Source organism: Tachyglossus aculeatus, chromosome 22 (assembly GCF_015852505.1).
Source record: "Tachyglossus aculeatus isolate mTacAcu1 chromosome 22, mTacAcu1.pri, whole genome shotgun sequence".
Taxonomy (NCBI): domain Eukaryota; kingdom Metazoa; phylum Chordata; class Mammalia; order Monotremata; family Tachyglossidae; genus Tachyglossus; species Tachyglossus aculeatus.
Genome location: NC_052087.1, coordinates 31714071 through 31735774, shown reverse-complemented (window position 1 = coordinate 31735774; position 21704 = coordinate 31714071). Strand labels below are relative to the sequence as shown.

General features: G+C 40.0%; 2 protein-coding genes across 2 annotated transcripts; both read left to right on the top strand.

Annotated features, from left to right (window-relative positions):
• Positions 1 to 125: 125 nt before the first annotated feature.
• On the top strand, positions 126 to 2813 carry LOC119944042 (olfactory receptor 1009-like). The gene is made up of 2 exons (XM_038765268.1): positions 126 to 1049; positions 2787 to 2813. The coding sequence occupies exons 1-2, from the start codon at positions 126 to 128 to the stop codon at positions 2811 to 2813; spliced, it is 951 nt and encodes a 316-aa protein (XP_038621196.1).
• A 6349-nt stretch (positions 2814 to 9162) lies between these two features.
• Positions 9163 to 10101, top strand: LOC119944041 (olfactory receptor 1020-like). The gene has a single exon (XM_038765267.1). The coding sequence runs from the start codon at positions 9163 to 9165 to the stop codon at positions 10099 to 10101; it is 939 nt and encodes a 312-aa protein (XP_038621195.1).
• Positions 10102 to 21704: the final 11603 nt, after the last annotated feature.

Genomic DNA, 21704 nt, shown 5'->3' with positions numbered 1-21704 from the left:
TCCAGATCGGCCTGGTGGGAATTCCTAGTTTTATGTGCTTCCATGGGAAAGAGATGTTGATGGTCACATCTAACATTCCCAGAGCAGTGCGATTGGTTACGTGGATTGGGTAATTGTATTCCTAGATGGACAGGAACAATGGCACCGTGGTGACTGAATTCATCCTTATGGGTTTCAGAGATCACCCAGAATTGCAGATCCCTCTCTTTCTGGTCTTTTTACTGATCTACGTGACTACCATGTTGGGGAACCTCGGGATGATTGTGTTAATCCAAATGGACTCCCACTTACATCTGACCATGTACTTTTTCCTCACCGGATTGTCCTCTGTGGACATATGTTACTCCTCCTCTATTGCCCCCAGAGCCCTGGTGAACTTCTTTGAATGGGGGGAAACCATTTCCGTAGCTGGCTGTGCTGGGCAGCTCTTCTTTTTTGCTGGCTTTGCCAGTACAGAATCTTTCCTCCTGGCGGCCATGGCTTATGACCGTTACGTGGCCATCTGCAACCCTCTGCTTTATGAGACTATCATCTCCCGGAGAGCCTGTGTGGGCCTGGTGGCTGGTTCCTACTTGGCTGGATTTGCAAATGCGACCCTGCTCACCAGCTGCACTTTCCAGTTGACTTTCTGCGGCCCCAACGTGATCCACCACTACTTCTGCAATGTTCTCCCCCTTCTGCAGCTTTCTTGCTCTGATACTCGTATTAATGAAATCCTGCTCTCTACCGGGGCGGGCTTGATCCAAATAAGCACGGTGATGACGCTCCTATCCTCTTACCTGCACATTCTGATCGCCATCCTGAAGATCCGATCTCCCGAGGGGAGACGCAAAGCCTTCTCCACCTGCAGTTCCCACCTAATAGCTGTGGCGATATTTTATGGCACCACATTTTTCATCTATTTAAGGCCCAACTCAAGTTCGTCCCTGGATGAAGACCGCGCTCTGTCGATTTTTTACACCCTGGTGATCCCCATGCTGAACCCCCTTATCTACAGCCTGAGGAATCGGGAGGTGAAAGATGCTCTCAAAAATGCAATGGAAAGAAGAGTGGCCTGTAGGAGCCCTTGTAATTCAATGTAATTTCCATCAAGCCACATAGAAAATGTAAAGCTTAATTTTGCTTCATCATGTAAAATAAATAAAAAATAATAATAAAAATGATTGTGGTATGTGTTAAGCGCTTAATATGTGCCAAGCACTATACTAAGTTCTGGGGTGGATACAAGCAAATCAGGTCGGACACAGTCCGTGTCCCACATGGGGCTCACAGTCTCAATTATCATTTTACAGATGAGGTAACTGAGGCCCAGAGAGGGAATGTGACTTGCACAAGGTCACACAGCAGACAAGAGGCAGAGCTGGGATTAGAACCCATGACCTTCTGTCTCCCAGGCCCATGCTCTATCTGCTCTATCCGCTCTATCTGTGAGGCAGAGGAGCTGAGTCCTAATCCCAGCTCCACCACTGCTGGGTGATGTGGGGCAAGTCACTTCACTTCTCTGTACCTCAGTTACCTCATCTTCAAAATGGGGATTAAGACCGTGAGCTCTGTGTGGGACAGTGACTGTATCCAAACTGATTAGTTTGTATCTACTCCAGTGCTTAGAACGTAGCAAGCACTTAATGAATACGATAAATAAAAATCAAGGTGAGAGATAGTGTGATGATTAAAGAAATAATTAAATGAACTCTTTGAAGTATTTTGGACAGTGGAACTGAAATTGCTCATGTATGTCTTGATTTCGCCCTTTGAGGTCAAATGAATATACTTGTATCTTCCCCAGTGCTTAGTATAGTGCCTGGCACTAATAAGTGCTTAGAAATTCAATAAAAATATATGTGTGTGTTTGTGTTTGTGTGTGTGTATTTTATGGTATTAGTTTAGTGCTTACTATATGAGAATCAGCATAGCAGAGTTGACAGAGCACAGACCCGGAAGTCAGAAGGTCATAGGTTTTAACCCAGCTCTGTCACTTGTCTGCTGTGTGACCTTGAGAAAGTCGCTTCACTTCTCTGTGCCTTGGTTATCTCACCTATAAAATCAGGATTGAGACTGTGAGCCCTAAGTGGGCCAGGGACTGTGTCCAACTCAATTTCCTTGAATCCACCCCAGTGCTTAGAACAGTGCCTGGCTCATGATGACGATGATGATGATGGCATTTATCAAGTGTTTACTATGTGCAAAGCACTGTTCTAAGAGCTGGGGAGGTTACAAGGTGATCAGGTTGTCCCACGGGGGGCTTTCAATCTTAATCCCCATTTTACAAATGAGGTAACTGAGGCACAGAGAAGTACAGTGACTTGCCCAAAGTCACACAGCTGACAATTGGTGGAGCCAGGATTTGAACCCATGACCTCTGACTCCAAATCCCGTGCTCTTTCCACTAAGTGTTTAACAAATACCATCATCCTCATCATCATCATTGTGTGCCAGTCACTGGAGTAAGTGCTGGGGTAGATAAAAGCTAATCAGGTTGGACACAGTCCTCGTTCTACATGGGGCTCGTTGTCCTTAATCCCCATTTTACAGGTGAGGTAACTGAACTACAGAGAAGGACACTGATTTGCATGAGGTCACACAGCAGACAAGTGGTGGATTAGAACCCAGTAATTTCTCCCAAACTCCCAAACTCCCAAACTCCCAAACTCAGGCTTGATCTGCTACAGAGGGAGTTCCAGGCCAGAGACAGGACATGGAAGAGTGTTCAGCAGTGAGATAGATGAGATCAAGTTACAGTGAGTAGATCGGCATTAGAGGAGACTTACAGTCTAATGGAGACTGAGAATGGGTATTTAATCCCCATTTTATAGATGAAGAAACTGAGGCACAGCAAAGTTAAGTAACTTGCCCGGAGTCACACAGCAGGTAAATGGCAGAACTGGATTCAGAACCTGGGTCTCTTGACTCCCAGTTCTTTGCACTTTCCACTAGGAAATGCAATTTCACCATATTAATATAATGTGCTGTACTAATGTAGAAGCAATGTAGATGCACTTATAATAATAATAATAATAATAATGGTATTTATTAAGCACTTAGTATGTGCAAAGCTCTGTTCTAAGTACTGGGGAGGTTACAAGGTGATCGGGTTGTCCCACTGGGGGCTCACAGTCTTAATCCCCATTTTCCAGATGAGGCTACTGAGGTACAGAGAATAACAATAATAATAATAATAATAATAATAATAATAATAATAATAATAGTATTTGTTAAGCCCTTACTATTTGCAAAGCACTGTTCTAAGCACCGGTGAGGTTACAAGGTGATCAGGTTGTCCCACGGGGAGCTCACAGTCTTCATCCCCATTTTACAGATGAGGTAACTGAGGCCCAGAGAAGTGAAGTGACTTGTCCAAAGTCACACAGCTGACAACTGGCAGAGCCGGGGTTTGAACCCATGACCACTGACTCCAAAGCCCGGGCTCTTTCCACTGAACATGCTGCTTCTCTAAATGATAATAGACTCACTCATAAAATAATAGGTAGTACATAATCACCATATACCACTATTTTTAAGAAAGTCACCTCGTTATCCAAGGTCAATTGATAAATCAATGATTATTAAGCACTTTGTGCAGCGGAGTGTACTAAGCACTTGGGAGATTCTAGCACAATAAAGCGGTAGACATGATCCCTGCACACAAGTAGCTTGAATTCTATAAAGGGAGACAGACTTTAAGATGAATTGCAGATGGGTATGTAGGTAAGTGCTGTGGGGCTTGGGAAAGGGTGACTTTGAAAGTGCTTAATGAGTACAGCTCCAAATGAATAGGTAAGGTAGAAGGGAGGGCTTAGGCAAGGAACGAAAGGCCTCTGGGGAAGATATGAATTTAGTAAGCCTTCAAAAGGGAAGAGAGTTATGGTCTGTCAGATATGAGGGAGGAGGGATGTCCAGCCCAGAGGGAGGATATGGTTAGCAGTGAGAAAGACAAGATCAAGATACAGTAAGTAGTCTGGCATTTGAGGAGGAAAGTGTGGAAATTGCATTGTAGTAAGAGATCAGAGAGGTGAAGGAAGGAGGAGGAGAGCTGAGTGCTTTAAAGTCAATGGTAAGAAGTTTCTTTTTGACGCAGAAGCGGATGGGCAACCATCGGAGCTTTTTGAGCAGTTGTTTTGAGGACGGAGCAATTTTTAACAAAAGGATCTGGGCAGCAGAGTGATGTATGAACTGGAAAGGGGAGAGAAAGGAGGCAGGAAGGCCTGCAAGAAAGCTGATGCAGTAGTAAATAGAAGATCTGCTGATTTCATACATCTGAATTATAGTATATCTTTAAGGTAGAAGACAGGTCGATAAAAAGTTTGTGTGGGCTGACACAATTGTGATTGTTTTCCTGGATGGAGCCTTCATGCCATGTTCTGGATTTTTGTTCTGAGAATGGAAGGGAGCAAGTGATAGTGCTACAACATTTCCTAATGTGGGAAAAATAACAATTTAGTAAATTCTTCCAGCTAGAAGCTTCCAAATCGATGACTTTCTGACAGATAGACAGGAGAGAGAAGATTGAGCTTAGATCCACTGTGATCTTAAAAGTAACTTCAGGGAGTAGGGTCCAAGTGATATAAAACGAAGTATATCTAGCTACCCATCAACAAATCCCAAAGTTGGTAGAATTGCCAGCTGCAAAAACAGTTCAGTACTCCCCAGGTACATTAGAGACTCTTGAGTTTAATTCAGGATGCTAATGAATATGCAAACCTTTATGAGTCTGCATAAATATGTATATATATACATGTGTGTGAGTGTATGTATGATCTATATAAAACACGCTTACATGAATACAGCTATACTATAAATTCTTAATCATTTGAATCTTAGCCAGCTAGGTCATATATCTTTAAAGTCTCAACCAGAAGATAAGGTTTATTTTTCTCAATATGAAGTGGATACATGAATGGCTGTGGTTGAGGCATTTGTAATATCCATCCAAGGTATTTGGTAAGTTTTTATAACTCATAAGCTTCCATTCTTAACCACTGATTCAGCTATCTGGAGTTATCTAGGTTTGCTCAAAAAGGGAATTTAGACTTTTCAGTCAATCAGTCAGATTTATTGAGTGCTTACAGTGTTCAGAACAATGTACAAAACACTTAGGAGAATACAGTATGACAAAGTTGAGATTATTTTTTCCTCAGTTGTTCAAAATAGTTTAAAATGGCATATGCATTCTCTCCAACAATGTATTTACTTGTGATTATAGTTAGTTGTAAATAAAAGTTAACAAATGTTTTAGAGGAGAGAATATAAAATTAGCTGACATTGCAAGTATATATATATATATATATATATATATATATATACACACACACATAGATTTTCAGTGTGTGTCCATGTATTATCTCTTTGTAATATATAGTTGCCAAAGAGAAGAAAAGCATTGATATTTTAAAATGATATTGAACAACACTGGATACTGTATTTCAGAAAATGATTCTAAAATCATTTGTTAGTTGTCTTTCCCACTGGATTCCAAAGTAAAGCAAATTACTAAAGGGCAAAATGATTAGATTGCTGTGAATTCTTTGCATATTTGGAGGCTTTTTTTTAATATAAATCTCTCTTCCAGAAATTTAAAGTGGAATAAAAGATGTCCAGAGGCTGTAGGAACATGTTGTTTTATAGTAGGATTAACTTTCAAAGGTTCATTTCATTAACATGAGTAACATTTTTCTTTATATACAGGTGCCTTAAACAGGGATAAAGATGTGGGGAAATGCACTTAGTGGAAATGAAAGCAAAATTTAAGATACCTAATTTTGGCTTCTGTTAAAAGAGGTCTCAGCATAAAAAGAGCCATCATAAATTTAAATTAATTATGGAAGCTGGAAACCTTTTTTACATAATAGTTTTGCAGGAATGCAGCAGTTGATAGTTTTATCATGCTTAGAAAAATAACTGATGGAAACTTCTGCTTAAAAATACCAACTTTGGCTGTAATTGTGGAAAAATACATTGACTTCAAAATTGGGGGTAAGAAAGCAAGCAACAAGAAAAAACACATTAATAATCTTTACTGTTATTACTTCAGTTTTCAAGATTCCAATATCTGTTGCCCAAATAACTTTTTTTGTGGTGATTTTAAGGTGTAAAATGATAGGAATATAAAATGTCAGGTATAATATTCCAATGATTTAATCATCATCATCATCATCAATAGTATTTATTGAGCCCTTACTATCAATCAGTCAGTAGTATTTATTGAGTGATTATGTACAGAGCACTATACTAAGGTCTTGGAGGAGTAAATACAACATATTTGGCAGATACATTCCCTACCCACAAGGAGCTAGTGAGATAAACATCTTTTCATTCATTCATTCAATCGTATTTATTGAGCACTTACTGTGTGCAGAGCACTGTACTAAGCGCTTGTGAAGTACAAGTTGGCAACATATAGAGACGGTCCCTACCCAACAGTGGGCTCTTAAAATGCTTTCCAGTTAATGTTAGCAAAAAGTCATTTTGATTCAGTTTCCTCAACTGTAAAAAAAGCACCCATGGGAAAAATAACTGAAAATCTCATTTTGCGGCTACTTCCCTACATTTCTTTGGGAAAGCACAGAAAATACATCTATGTAGGAAAACACTGAACCTTTAAGAACATATTGCCAGATGTCTGTAATGTGCTGTAAAAGCTATAGCAATGGCAGAGCCATAAATACAGCTATTTTTTGTCATGAGATCCTACCCATCCATGAGAATGGGACTGAAAAGATTTTAGTGGCATCTTAGAGATTTGAAAATATTTTAAACTAAGGAAACTTAAACCTGATTTTAGTAGTAGAAATAGCAGAAGTTGTAGTAGTTGTAGAAGTAGTAGTAGTAATAACAATAATAATCATAATGGTATTTGTTAAGCGCTTACTATGTGTCAAACACTGTTCTAAGTACAGGGATAGATATAAGCTTATCCGGTTTGACACAGTTCCTGTTCCACATGGCGTTCACAGTCTTAATCCCCATTTTACAGATGAAGTAACTGAGGCACAGAGAAGTTAAGTGATTTGCCCAAAGTCACACAGCTGACAAGTGGTGGAGCCAGGATTCGAATCAAGGTTCTTACGACACCTAAGCCCATGTTCTATCCATCAGGACACGCTGTTTAGTAGTAATAGTGGTAGTAGTAGTATTTGTATTACTAGTAGTTGTAGTAGCACTAGACCCAGCAGAATCTATTGAATGCCCATTTGATAATAATAATAATAATGTTGGTATTTGTTAAGCACTTACTATGTGCCAAGTACTGTTCTAAGCATTGAGGGAATACAAGGTAATCAAGAGCCACGTGGGGCTCACAATCTTAATCCCCATTTTACAGAGGAGGGAACTGAGGCCCAGAGAAGTGAAGTGACTTGCCCAAAGTCACACAGCTGAGAAGTGTCAGAGCTGGGATTAGAACCCATGACCTCTGACTCCCAAGCCTGGGCTCTTTCCACTGAGCCACGCTGCTTCCCCATTGATGCAATGTGCTGAAGAATTAGGCAATTGGGAAGTGCAGGATAAAGAAGCAGCATGGTTTAGTGGCAACAGCACGGGCTTGGGAGTCAGAGAAAATGGGTTCTAATCCTGGCTCCACTACTTCTGTGCTGTGTAACCTTGAGCAAGACACTTAACTTCTCTGTGACTCAGTTACCTCATCTGTAAAATGTGGATTAAGACTGTGAGCGCAACGTGGAACAACTCGATTACCTTTTATCTACCCCAGTGCTTAGAACAGTGTTTGGCACATTGTAAGTGCTTAACAAGTACTGTTATTGTTATTATTATCATTATTATTTGGCAGGTTCCCTGCCAACACAAGCTTATGTTCTAACTGAGGAAGACAGATATAAGAATAGTTACAGCTAATGTGATCAAAATATGTAATTGAGTACTCAAATATGCTGGGATGGGTATAAATCCATTGAATAATAATAATACTAATAATAATGATAATGATGGTATTTATTAAGCACTTACTATGTGCAAAGCACAGTTCTAAGCACTGGGGAGGTTACAAGGTGATCAGGTTGTCCCACAGATGGCTCACCGTCGATCCCCATTTTACAGATGAGGTAAGTGAGGCCCATAGAAGTTAAGTGACTTGCCCAAAGTCACACAGCTGACAATTGGCAGAGCCAAGATTTGAACCCATGAACACTGACTCCAAAGCCGGTGCTCTTTCCACTGAGCCATGCTGCTTTTCTAATAATAATGGCATTTATTAAGTGCTTGCTACGTGCAAAGCACTGTTCTAAGTGCTGGGGTGGTTACAAGGTGATGATCAGATTGTCCTATGGGAGGCTCACAGTCGTAATCCCCATTTTACAGATGAGGTAACTGAGGCACAGAGAAGTTAAGTGACTTTCTCAGTCACACAGCTGACAGTTGAAGGACTCGGGATTTGAACCCATGACCTCTGACTTCAAAGCCCGTGCTCTTTCCACTCAACCGCACTATTTCTCTGAATGAATGAAAAATGCAGGCTCAGAAATAGAATAAAATAGCTGAGAAAGCACCCTAACCCTATCTCTAGCATTTTGGGGGAAATGAGCTTGTTGTACCTGGGAACATAATCAAATGGAGCTCAGCTAGTATAGCCCCATGAAAGTATAGCCGGAATCATGGCTCAATCAGTCAGTCAATTGTATTTATTGAGCGCTTACTGTATGCTTACTGTGTTTGGGAGAGTACAATGCAACAGTAAACAGATACATTCTCTGCCCACAATTACCTTACTGTCTAGAGGACACTGTCAGTGCTCTTAATTCTCCAACATAAATCCTTCTGGGATGTTCATTAAATAACAGGAACTAAAGAAGAATGGGATTTAGAAAATTCAGAATTGTGCTGGCTTTCCAGCACATGGCTAGTGAGCCCAGCCAATCATTCAAGACTTTAAGTTTGTTGTGGGCAGGGAATGTGTCTGTTCATTGCTGTATTATACTCTCCCAAGTGCTTAGTACAGTGCTCTGCACATATTAAGCACTCAATACAATTGAATGAGTGAATGAATGAATGAATGGTAGGGGAGAGTTAGAGTTGCCTTAAACACTATCAACATTGAATTAATATTATATTGTCCTCTCCTAGATGCTTAGTACAGTTCCCTGCACACACTGGACCTTTGCTCAATAGACCTTGTCAGTCCTACAGAGAGAAGATTGCAGACTGAAGAGAGAAATGGCCGGAAGGAACCAAACCATGGTGACTGAGTTCGTCCTTCTGGGATTTACAGATCAGCTAGACCTGCAGATTCTGCTCTTTGGGATATTTCTAGTAATTTATCTCATCACCCTGATAGGGAACCTTGGGATGATGGGGCTAATCAGGGTCAGTTCTCGACTCCACACCCCTATGTATTTTTTCCTCAGTCACCTCTCTTTTGTTGATATCTGTTATGCCTCCTCTATCACGCCCAAGATACTGGCAAACATCTTCGTGAAGGAAAAAAACATTTCCTTTACTGGTTGCTTCACCCAGCTGTATTTCTCCAGTGCTTTGGCGACTACGGAATGTTTCCTGTTGGCGGCCATGGCCTTTGATCGTTTTGTAGCCATCTGCAATCCACTGCTCTACGCAGTCATCATGTCTAACAGAGTCTGCAGTGAGCTGGCCATTGCAGTGTATATTTATGGTTTCCTCAATTCACTGATACAGACCACTATGACTTTGCAAGCCTCATTCTGTGACTCCAATGTCATTAATCACTTCTACTGTGCTGATCCACCTCTGCTATCTCTTTCCTGCTCTGACATTCATGTTAAAGAGAAACAGATCTTCATTATTTCCACGTTGAATCTTGTCAGCTCTCTGCTGGTGGTCTTTCTCTCATACTGTTGCATCTTTGTTGTGGTCCTGAAATTCCCTTCAGGAGAGGACAGGTGCAAGGCCTTTTCTACCTGTGTAACCCACTTGACCGTCATTGCTTTGTTTTATGGGACCCTCTTCTCTATGTACTTTCAACAGCCATATACAAATCAAGCCTTGCCTTTTGACAAAGCAGCCTCTGTGTTTTATAGTCTCATCATTCCCATGTTGAATCCCCTGATCTATAGCCTGCGTAACAGAGATGTGAAGGAGGCCTTGAGAAAAGTAATAGAGAGGAAAGTTTTGAGGTGAATCAACATAGTCAGCAGCAATATTATAAATCAATAAACTCATATTTCTTGAGATATGATTGATTGATTGATTGATATCTCTCAATGTTCCCTGAAATTACTGGTTATTAAAATTGTAGCCATAGAATTTTACATTTTAAAAGTAAATGCACTGGGATGGCATTCTTTGCAAAGCTTTGGGTTAATTAAAAGTTGCATTATGGTACTCACCCTGTGTCCAACACTATACCTTTGTGTGTGCAACTGTTTTTTCCAACACTGCCTTGCACTGGTTTCTGTCAGACATGCGTCAGAAGAATGTTATCAAATTCTCCTGTCACATTCTAGCTAAAATGCAGAGTGAAAACAAGTGTCAGGGAAGAACATGCAGACTGTGTCATCTTCTATGTGAATGCATCTAGTGTGGTTTCATTTTCTAATTGTGACATGAAACTCTATGCCAGTGATGAAACTCTTTGTATTTGAAGCTTCCTGGGTGAAGGTGAAGGCTCTGCAGAGTTACTGGACCTCAAACCCCACACCCAACCTATATTGCAAGACTATTCAATCAATCAATCAATTGTATTTACTGTCCTAAGAACTTCAGAGAGTATAACAGTTTAACAGAGTTGATAAACACGGTGGTTGACAGAAAAGCAGGCCTGGGACTCGGAAGGTCATGGGTTCTAATCCCAGCTCTGCTACCTCTCTGCTGTGTGACCCTTGGCAAGTCACTTCACTTCTCTGTGCCTCAGTTACCTCATCTATAAAATGAGGATTGAGACTGTGAGCTCCACATGGGACAGGGATTGTGCCCAACCTGATTTGCTTGAATCCACTCCAGTGCTTAGTAGAATGCTTGGCACATAGTAAGTGCTTAACAAATACCACTATTATTATTATTACATTCCCTGACCACAAAGAGCTTGCATCCATGCCCAGCGATGTATAAAAGGTCTATTTTCCTGACTCTACCTGATGCAGCAGGGACGGGAACACGTTAGGAACTCACTAAAGTTGGTTTGGATCAAATTGCTTATGTTGAAGCTTGGAATTTTCACCACAAATCTTGCCCAAGTAATTACTTTCTACCTGACTATGGTATGTCAACTAAGCAAACCATAGTGCTTAGAACAGTGCTTTGCACATAGTAAGCGCTTAATAAATGCCATTATTATTATTATTATTATATTGATTGACTCATCTTTTCCCCTCCCCTTTTTCTCTTCCTAACCTCCCATTCTTTCCCTGAGTGAACAGACTTATTCCCATTAGAATAAAAATATTTCATAGTAGTTATTATTATTATTATCCTATTTGTTAGGTGCTTACTATGTGCCAAACACTGTTCTAAGCACTGGGGTAGATACAAGCTGAGCCCCACAGTCTTAATCCCCATTTTACAGATGAGTTCACTGAGGCACAGAGAAGTTAAGTGACTTGCCCAAAGTCACATAGCTGACAAGTGGCAGAGGCGGGATTAGAACCCATGACTTCTGACTCCCAAGCCTGTGCTCTTTCCGCAAAGCCACACTACTAAGTGGTCAGAGAGCAGTAGCTGGTTAGAATCAGGAACCATGTCTGATATGATTTCATTATACCTACTCCAATCCTTGGTTCATGTAATAAATGCCATCATTATCATTGTTATTATTATGTTTACCTCATTAGACAAGAGAATATTTCTAAGTCCCTGGCACTGAAGAAAATTGTTATCTGACCTGTGAGAGACTTTCTGAATAAAGGACACCTTGCAGAGTTCACTTCAGATTAACATTTTAATTTCTGTTTTACCTTTCTTTATTGGTTGATTAATGATTTCCTTTTTACTTTCCATAATTGGTTGATTATTATTATTGATCACAATAAAAACAATGATAATGATAGTATTTATTGCACGAACCAAGCATTGAGGCAGATATAAAATAATTGTATCAGACAGAGTTCCTGTCCCACAGGGGAGTCATTGCCTAAGAAGGAGGGACAATAGGTATCATAACCCCCTTTTACTGATGGGGAAACTCAGGCACAGAGGAATTTAGTGATTTGCCCAGGTGATAAAGCAGGCAAGTGACAGCATTGAGATTGAAACTTGATTATCCTAACTCCCTGTCCCATTCTCTCACCATTGCCTCCTCTACTGAGCCATCCTGCCTCCCAATAGAAACTGTAGCTAGAGATGGGGTCCCCTTTAATGTATAAACAGATTTTTGATAACTTCTGTTCTTCTACATTTGTTTGTGTGGTAGTAGTAGCAGCAGTATTTATTTCAATCAATCATATTTGTTGAGCTCTAACTGTGTACAGAGCACTGTAATAAGTTCTTGGGAGAGTACAATAAAACACTATAATGGACACATTCCCTGTCCACAATGAGCTTACAGTCTAAAGGGGTTGACAAACATTCATATAAATAAATGAATTATGCACATGTACATAAGTGTTCTCTTCTATAGAGAAGCAGCATGGCTCAGTGGAAAAGAGCATAGACTTTGAAGTCAGAGGTGATGGGTTCAAATCCAAGCTCCGCCACTTGTCAGCTGTGTGACTTTGGGCAAGCCACTTAGCTTCTCTGGGCCTCAGTTACCTCATCTGTAAAATGGGGATTAAGACTGTGAGCCTGCTGTGGGACAACCGATCAGCTTGGAACTTCCCCAGCACTTAGAACAGTGCTTTGCACGTAGTAATTGCTTAACAAATGCCATCATTATTATAATTATTATTATTATTATAAGTGCTTTGGGGCTGGGAGGGGGGTGTATAAACGGAGCATGTCAGGGTGATGCAGAAGGTGGCAGAAGAAAAGGAAAAGAAGGCCTAGTCGGGGAAAGCTTCCTGTAGGAGATGTGCTTTCAATAAGGCTTTGAAGCTGGGGAGAGTAATTGTCTATCAGATATGAAGAGGGAGGGCATTCCAGACCAGAGGTGGGATGTGTACGAGAGATCGGCATTGAGATACACAAAATTGAGGTATAGTGATTAGGTCAACATTAGAGGGGAGAAGTTTGTGGGCTGTGTTGTAGTTGGAGAGCAGATAGGTGACATATGTGGGGGCAGAGTGATTGAATGCTTTAAAACCGATTTATTAAGCACTTACCATGTACAGACCACTCTCCTAAGCACTGGGAGAGAATACACAGTTTATTTTAAATATGAATAAGGTATAGTACAACAGAAAATGAATCAGTATTCAATGTGCAGAGTCCTAATATGAGGTACGGTTTTATTTAATCATGCTAGCGGATCTACTTGTATTGGCATATCAATCAGTCCTATTTATTGAGCGCTTTTTTAAAATGGCATTTATTAAGTGCTTACTATGTGCAAAGCACTGTTCTAAGTGCTGGGGAGGTTACAAACTGATCAGGTTGTCCCATGGGGGGCTCACTGTCTTAATCCCCATTTTAGAGATGAGGTAACTGAGGCACAGAGAAGTTAAGTGACGTGCCCAAAGTCACACAGCTGACAAATGGAGGAGCCAGGATTTGAACCTCTGACTCCAAAGCCCATGCTCTTTCCACTGAGCCATGCTGCTTCTCTGTGTGCAGAGCACTGTACTGAGCACTTGGAAGAGTAAAACACAACAAAGTTGATAGTCAAAGTTCCAGCCCACAAAGAGCTTATAGTTTAAAGAATGCATATGATTCAGCATGATTTCAGTGGTTAATTGAAGTGGATATTGAAGCAGCGTGGTTCAGTGGAAAGAGCACGGGCTTTGCAGTCAGAAGTCACGGGTTCAAATTCCAGCTCCACCAATTGCCAGCTGTGTGACTTTGGACAAGTCACTTAACTTCTCTGGGCCTCAGTTACCTCAACTGTAAAATGGGGATGAAGACTGTGAGCCCTCCGTGGGACAACCTCATCACCTGGTAAATTCCCCAGTGCTTAGAACAGCAATTTGCACATAGTAAGTTCTTAATAAATGCCATTTATATGATTATTATTAATATTTCTCTGTGAGATCTTTCCTGAGATCAATCTCTTGCCTCATCTAGTGGTCAAAGAGAGTAGATCTTCATTTGCCTGATTGACTAGCTTTCAAGGTTTCCTTAGAGCTAATAATAATAGTAATCATGCTATTTATTAAGTGCTTATTCTGTACCAAACATTGTACTAAGCACTAGAATATACAGTATCACCAGAATGGACACCTTCCCTGTCCTACATGGAGTTCACAATCTAAGGGGGAGGGAGAACAGGTATTTAATCTCCATTTTACAATCGAGGAAACTGAAAACTCAAAGTAATTAAGTGACTTGCCCAAAGTCACACTGCAGGCAAGGGGAAGTGCCAGGATTAGAACCCAGTTTTCAAGACTCCTAGACCTGTTTTGTCTTCTTTAACTTGCTGTAGAAGCTAAGGGTAGAGTAATGAGTCTTCTAGATTGTGAGCCCATTGTTGGGTAGGGACCATCTCTATATGTTGCCGATTTGTACTTCCCAAGCGCTTAGTCCTCTGCACACAGTAATAACTCAGTAAATACGATTGAATGAATGAATAATGATTCAAGTATTTCAGGTCAAAAGCCATGATTTGGTGAAAAAATGTCATTTTCAGTCTGTATTATCCAAAATGTCTGTCTAATGGCATTGATGAAAATTACCAGATATTGTTCAACTCTCTGTCAACTTCTCCAGTGTAGGGCCAGCTTGAGAGTCTCATAACTCCTCATTCATCTGCTACTTGCACCCTGTGGCATTTTAGAAGCAATTCTTCCCAATTTATGATGGACTGTGCGTCAGAAGAAGATGGCAAAAATACATAAAACACCATAGTTTGTTACTACTCTTGTTACCAGGTGCGGGGAAATAGAAATCATGAATAGGCCTTAGCTGTCCTAAACTTATCCACCCCAAGCCCCAAACTGTTTTTGTTCCCATAATCTAGAATCAACCAAGAAGTTAAAAATTAATGGAACTTCCTGTTTTAAGTTCTATCAAATAAATGTTTCCAGTTCAAATTAAATTTGTTTCCATGAAACAGTAGAGAAGCAGCATGGCTCAGTGGAAAGAGCACGGGCTCTGGAGTCAGAGGTCATGGGTTCAAATTCCGACTCCGCCAATTGTCAGCTGTGTGACTTTGGGAAAGTCACTTGACTCCTCTGTGCCTCAGTCACCTCATCTGTAAAATGGGGATGAAGACTGTGAGCCCCCCGTGGGACAACCTGATCACCTTGTATCCCCCCAGCGCTTAGAACAGTGCTTTGCACATATTAAGCGCTTAAAGCCCCCCGTGGGACAACCTGATCACCTTGTATCCCCCCAGCGCTTAGAACAGTGCTTTGCACATATTAAGCGCTTAATAAATGCCATCAAAAAAAAAAAGCATTCGGTTGGAAGCACTTAGAGTAAATTACCATATTGATTCCTAAGAGAATAAGGAAGTGTTTACTCACAATAAATGTGTGTGTTCTTATGGGACTTTCTCACTTGTCTGAATGTGAACTTGTATCATTTTAACGTACAGAGGAGATTGGATCCTCAGGTTTCCCAGCCCCAAGAGATAAAACAAAACACAAATATGTTCCCTGCAAAGCCAACATTGATGTGTATGGAAGTAACTGTCCCCCCTAGGCAGTATACATTAGAGACACCTGATTTTACTAGAAATAGCAAGGGATAACTCATCATTTTGGCAATGCTATAAATACCCAGAAGTCCAGTTTCAAAACAAGAAAACAGTGGCTTTCTTCCTCTGGGCCAGAGCAAACTGTTGCTTTTTTCTGAAATCAAGTAACGTGGTTTGTTAGATGTCATTTCTGAAACCTCGGCCACCTGATCTCTGGATGATTGGTGAGTAACCGACTGGATTTTTAAGACCAACTCAAAAAGGCAAAAAGTGAAAATGCCCAGAATGTCCATTCTGAAATTATAGGTCTGGGTAGAAATGGGTTGATTGAAACAGTCAAAAATCTGAATGTAAACATGCCTTCATCAGATAGGAGACTAAAGGGTTCTGCAGGAAATGGGGGACATGGAGATTGGGAATATATATTTAGGATCTGAACTTGAGGCTTAAATAGTGAATTAATAGTAATGATAATAATGGCATTTATTAAGCATTTACTATGTGCAAAGCACTGTTCTAAGCGCTGGGGAGGATACAAGGTGATCAGGTTGTCCCACGGGGGGCTCACAGTCTTAATCCCCATTTTACAGATGAGGTAACTGAGGCACAGAGAAGTTAAGTGACTTGCCCAATGTCACACAACTGACAGTTGGTGGAGCCTGGATTTGAACCCATGACCTCTGACTCCAAAGCCTGTGCTCTTTCTACTGAGCCACGCTGCTTCTCTAATTCTAACTGTAGATATATCAGAAATGATAAAGTGACAAAAAGATTTTATAACATCCTTTCCTTTTAATAAAAACTCCCTTCTCAAAACAACTTGTTGCAGCTTATGTTTTTAAAAGTAGATTTATATGGCACTATTTCCACCCAAGTATTTGATCATTTATAAACGTGAGTCAAACAGTCTTCATGCGATTCCAAAAAGAAAGATTTCTATATCATTATTACCATTTTACATATTAACATAGCTTATCTCGGTATAATTTTTATTCAAAAACCTGAAACTGAACCAACATTTAAGTATTATTTCCCTCCCATCAGTCCCTAATTAAGCAAGAATGATGTTTAAAATACAATGTGGACTTCTTGGTTGGGAAGTAGGATGTGAAGAATTAAACTAAGCTAAATGGAAAGAGAGAGCAAATATATAGAAAAGACTTGAAGAAAAGGAAGAGAAAATTTGGAATAAAAAGAGGTGCTCATATGAAAGGACAGTATAACAGGTAGAGATTACATTCAAATACCTCTTCACTAAAATAAAAAGAGGTGCTCATATGAAAGGACAGTATATCAACAGGTATACATTACATTCAAATACCTCTTCACTAACCTCCAATATATTTATAATTAACAAAAAAGAATCATAGCTGAGCAATAGTGAAAGTTTGAGTAGATGGACTGGGGAAGTCCACAGGTTAGGAATAGGGCATTTCCACAGATTGTCCAGAATCCTCTTATAACCACAGTACAAGAGAAGAAATTGTGTGATTTAAGGGAAAGGTGGAGGTGTTGATGACAGTGGGTTTCAACTTCTGGAGGAATGAGGTGATAAACTTTATACGTTGGATATATTCTTACAGTATAATAAAAGGATTCAATGACTAAAAAGAGGTATTTATTGAGAACTCATTGTGTGCAGAACATTATACTAAGCATTGGGAGAGTACAGCACAACAGACTTGGTATACTTGTTCTCTGCCCACAATAAAATGGCCCACAACAAGATCTGCTCATGCTGATCTCATTTTTATTCCTTCCATAATGATATATATATATATATATACTGATTAATAGGTATGATCCACATTTTTTCACCCTCAAAGCTGTAAATTTTATATTTAAACTCCAGCTTCCCCTTACTTGTAACATTTTATTATCTCTCCTCCACTAGATTGTAAATTCTTGGAGGTAAGAGATCATGTCTACTAAGTTTCTAATAATCTCCCAAACTCTTGGTGCAATGCTCTGCCTCAAGTGCTCAGTAAATATTACAGACTGATTGACAGATAATTTCTATGAAGTTCCTAAGGACGGGTGTGATCAGGACAAAGAAACTAGTTGGTATTGTGCTATTGAAGAACTAGGTGGCTAAACAGAGAGGACATCCTCTGGTTGAAATGACCCAGAATCAAAAGTAAGATGAATAAGGACCTAATGCAGAAGGCAAGGATGAAAAAACAAACTTGCAAGATCAGCATAAAGATTCTCAGAGCTATTTTCTCAGTCTGTACCTTTCTCCTTACTCCAGCAGATTTTAAAAGGCTGAAAGCAATAGGAGCCAAGGAACTTGAAACACAATGTCTGAGATCTATCTCCAGTGATGCAAAGATCTCCCAGAACTACAAGAGACCCTCCCCTGGCTCTTCCTCACCTTCTGCACCATCATTATTAGGCAAAACCTTCAGATGTTCATGTTCATTAAGCTAGATCGTCATCTTCATCGCATCACAAACTGCTTTCTTGGCTCTCTGTTACCCTTTGATCTCTGTCATTCATCCTCCCTTACCCCCATGTTGATGAAAATGTTGTTAATGAAGAGGAACAACACATCTCTGAGCATTTACTTTCCACAGCTTCATTGGCCATATGATTTGGCAGTTTCTGAGCATTATTTTTTAGCCACAGTGGCCAATGACCATGGGCTGGCCATCAATACTCCCCTTGTATACTCAGCTATTGTCTTCAGGAGTCTGTTTCATGAGCTGATGATTGGCATTTCTTTCTGTGATTTCCTGATTTCAGTGGCACAGAGTTTTCAGTTATTCAACTGTGACTCCAGCACCAATCACATACACAACATTAACCTTCAGATGGATGCCCTCACTTGTCTAGTTGTTTACACCAACGAAAATCAGCTGCTGGTGATCCCCACCACCCATTTCAACACCTCTATTTTGAGACTCCTCATTCTATGTGCATTAATTTTTGCCACTCTTCTGAAGATCCTTTCCTTAAAAGGAAGGCACAGATTCTACTCTACCTTTTCTTTTCATCTCTCAGTTGCCTTCTGATTCTATGAGACATATTTCTTTGAGTATATTTGGGTATAATAAGCAACATAATTCAAGTCATTATGACAAAGAGACCTCCCTATTTTATAGGCTCATTATTCCTATTCTGAATACCCTGTACACCCTCGACATAATAGACTCAATGAGGAGACATTTCTAGACTGTGAGCTCATTGTTGGGTAGGGACCGTCTTTATATGTTGCCAACTTGTGCTTCCCAAGCGCTTACTACAGTGCTCTGCACACAGTAAGTGCTCAATAAATACGATTGAATGAATGAATGAATGAATGAGACAGTTGGAAAGGAGAATGGTACTGTGGGGACTTTAAACCAATAACTGAAATTTTGTGCATAAAATAAAGCAATGTTCATAACTTGTTTTCAGGCATCATAATCAAAGAAATAAGAACCTAGCTTTGGAAATGTCTTTAATGTGAAAAATGTATTGTATTGTGTATTGTATTATATTGTACCTGATAACAAAATTAAATTATCAATCTGAAGGGGCATTTTTTGAAAACAAGATAATAGTAAGGGAAAATAAAATAAACCAACTAAATAAGATCAAAATTGGTCTCACTATTTTTGAAATATTTTGAGGGTCTTCCCCCAAATTGCATGAGCCCTGAAGGTATGGAATGTGAAAATGCAGTTAAAGAAGCACTCCATTACTGTTTATGTGCATGTATGAAGGATGACCATGTAAGCAATTGGATACATTTTCTTTGACGCACTTAAGTATGTACTAACCAAACCCAATTTGTATTTATTTTGTGGTATCTCTTCCTCTCATTTCACTACCCCTCATACAGAGAAACAAGAAGGCCTTCACCCCATTATTCAGTACTTACCCTTCAAATCTCTCTTGGAAATATGCCCTTGGTTTGATCTCAACACTGAAATGGACCTCATAACTCACAGTGTGTGATCTTTTATGCGTCACCCTTGGAAACTAAAATAGCATTATTCAGAAACATACATCTTCATTCAGTCACAATATACAGAGCATTCACGTATGATATATCTTCTCTTGCAATCTTAACATAAAATTATTTCCCCGAATATATCAATTATGAAGAATAACAACTTTTCCAATCATTTGTCATGCTACAGCAACACTTACATCCTTCTATAAACCTCCTTCATGATAATGAAGCATCCCATTAAGACTTGATCCTAAAATGTCAGGGTTGAGACCCTGTGTGAAGAAATTGACTATAAAGTAGTAACAATCACAATAATAATAATAATAATAATAATAATAATAATTATGTTATTTCTTGAGTGCTTATTATATGCCAGGCACTCTTCTAAGGGCTGGGGTAGATACAATGTAATTGGGTTAGACTCAGTCCCTGTCCTACACAGGGCACACAGTCTTAAGTGCTTAGTACAGTGCTCTGCACACAGTAAGTGCTCAATAAATACAATTGATTGATTAATCTCCACTTTACAGATTAGGGAACTGAGGCACAGAGATGTTAAGTGACTTGTCCATGGTAACATAGCAGACAAGTGGCGGAGTCAGGATTAGAACCCATGACCTTCTGACTCCCTGGGCATGCTCTATCCATTAGGCCAGGCCAGTCCAGTTCCCACTGAAACAACTGATGAATTAATCAATGGTATTTATTGGGCACTTACCATGTGCGAAGCACTGTGTAGCCTTAGCTGCTGTATAGTTCAAAGTTTGACTTCAGGTACTAACCGTAATGTTTCAAGGAAATATCGGTTTCTAAGGTATGAAGAGCAAATCACTTATTTCATGAATGGCACCACACTCAGAAGATGTGAGTCAATGTGGTTTTGACCTGCTTTGATATGAAGTTAACCTGAATGCTACTTCTAGGCTGCAAACTCCTTCTGAACAGGGAACTTGTCTACCCACTCTGTTGTACCCTTCCAAGCACTTCACACAGTGGTCTCCACACAGTGAACATTTGATAAATATGATTGATTAACTTCCTGAAAGTTAGAGGTAGGCTGTATTTCAGAGTCTCAGCGATATCACATCTCCAAAGCATCACTGATGGTGATATCGGTACTCTTCTAGTACTCACCATCCCCTTTTGCATTGACCCTATCCTTCCGAATTTAGGGGGATGGGCTGAATTTAGGAATCATTTAATGATGACATTCAAACATAATAATTCTGCTACTTGTTAAGCACTTACTAAGTGCCTAGTACTGTACTAAGTGCTGGGGTAATCAGGCTGAACACAGTCCCTGTCCTACATGGGGCCCTAAATAATCTAAGTGATAATCTAAGTAAGAGAGGGAATGGGAATTAAATCCCCATTTTACAGATGAGGCCCAGAGAAGTAAGTGATGTGCCCAAAGTCACACAGCCGACAAGTGCTAGAGTTGGGATTGGAACCCATGTTCTCTTCTTACCAGTTCTGGGGTCCTTCCACTGGGCTTGCTGCTTCTGGATCATTTCTGAACCCATCCTGATACCTTTCATTGGCAAGGAATTTATTTTCATGAAACTGCATTAGACTGTAAAACCTCCACAAGTACATATAAGTATACAACTCCCTCTTGCCAGATGAAACTGTAGGTCGGTGTCAATGAATACTCTGACTCAAACTCTCATCTTTGAGGTGCTTTATAAACTGGACAAATAACATGCACTACATAAAAGCCCTTTAGTTTCTCTACAAAAGAAGTTAGCAATAGACTGTGAGAGGCAAATACTGTGACATAAATACTTTCTCCAAAGGCTCCTGTCAGGGAAGAAACTGCTTTCTCCTACCGGTTTCCACAGTTTCCGTTAATAAATCCCTTCACTAAGCAGAACCTTGACCTAAAAGTACAAATCCTGTCAGAAAATCAAAGCTCTGTTGAATAAAACTTGTGCCCAAGGTAAAGAAACACTGGTTAAGAGCAACCTTAGTAAGTTCAGGAGCTTTGTCAATAAGTTAAGAGATGTTCCATAGTTCACTTTCAAAAACACCCTTTCATATCTATGAGGATTATGGATTTTGCTCTAGGCTCAATAAGGGAATAAGGGAAGGAGCAGTGTTGCCTAGTGGATAGAGCAT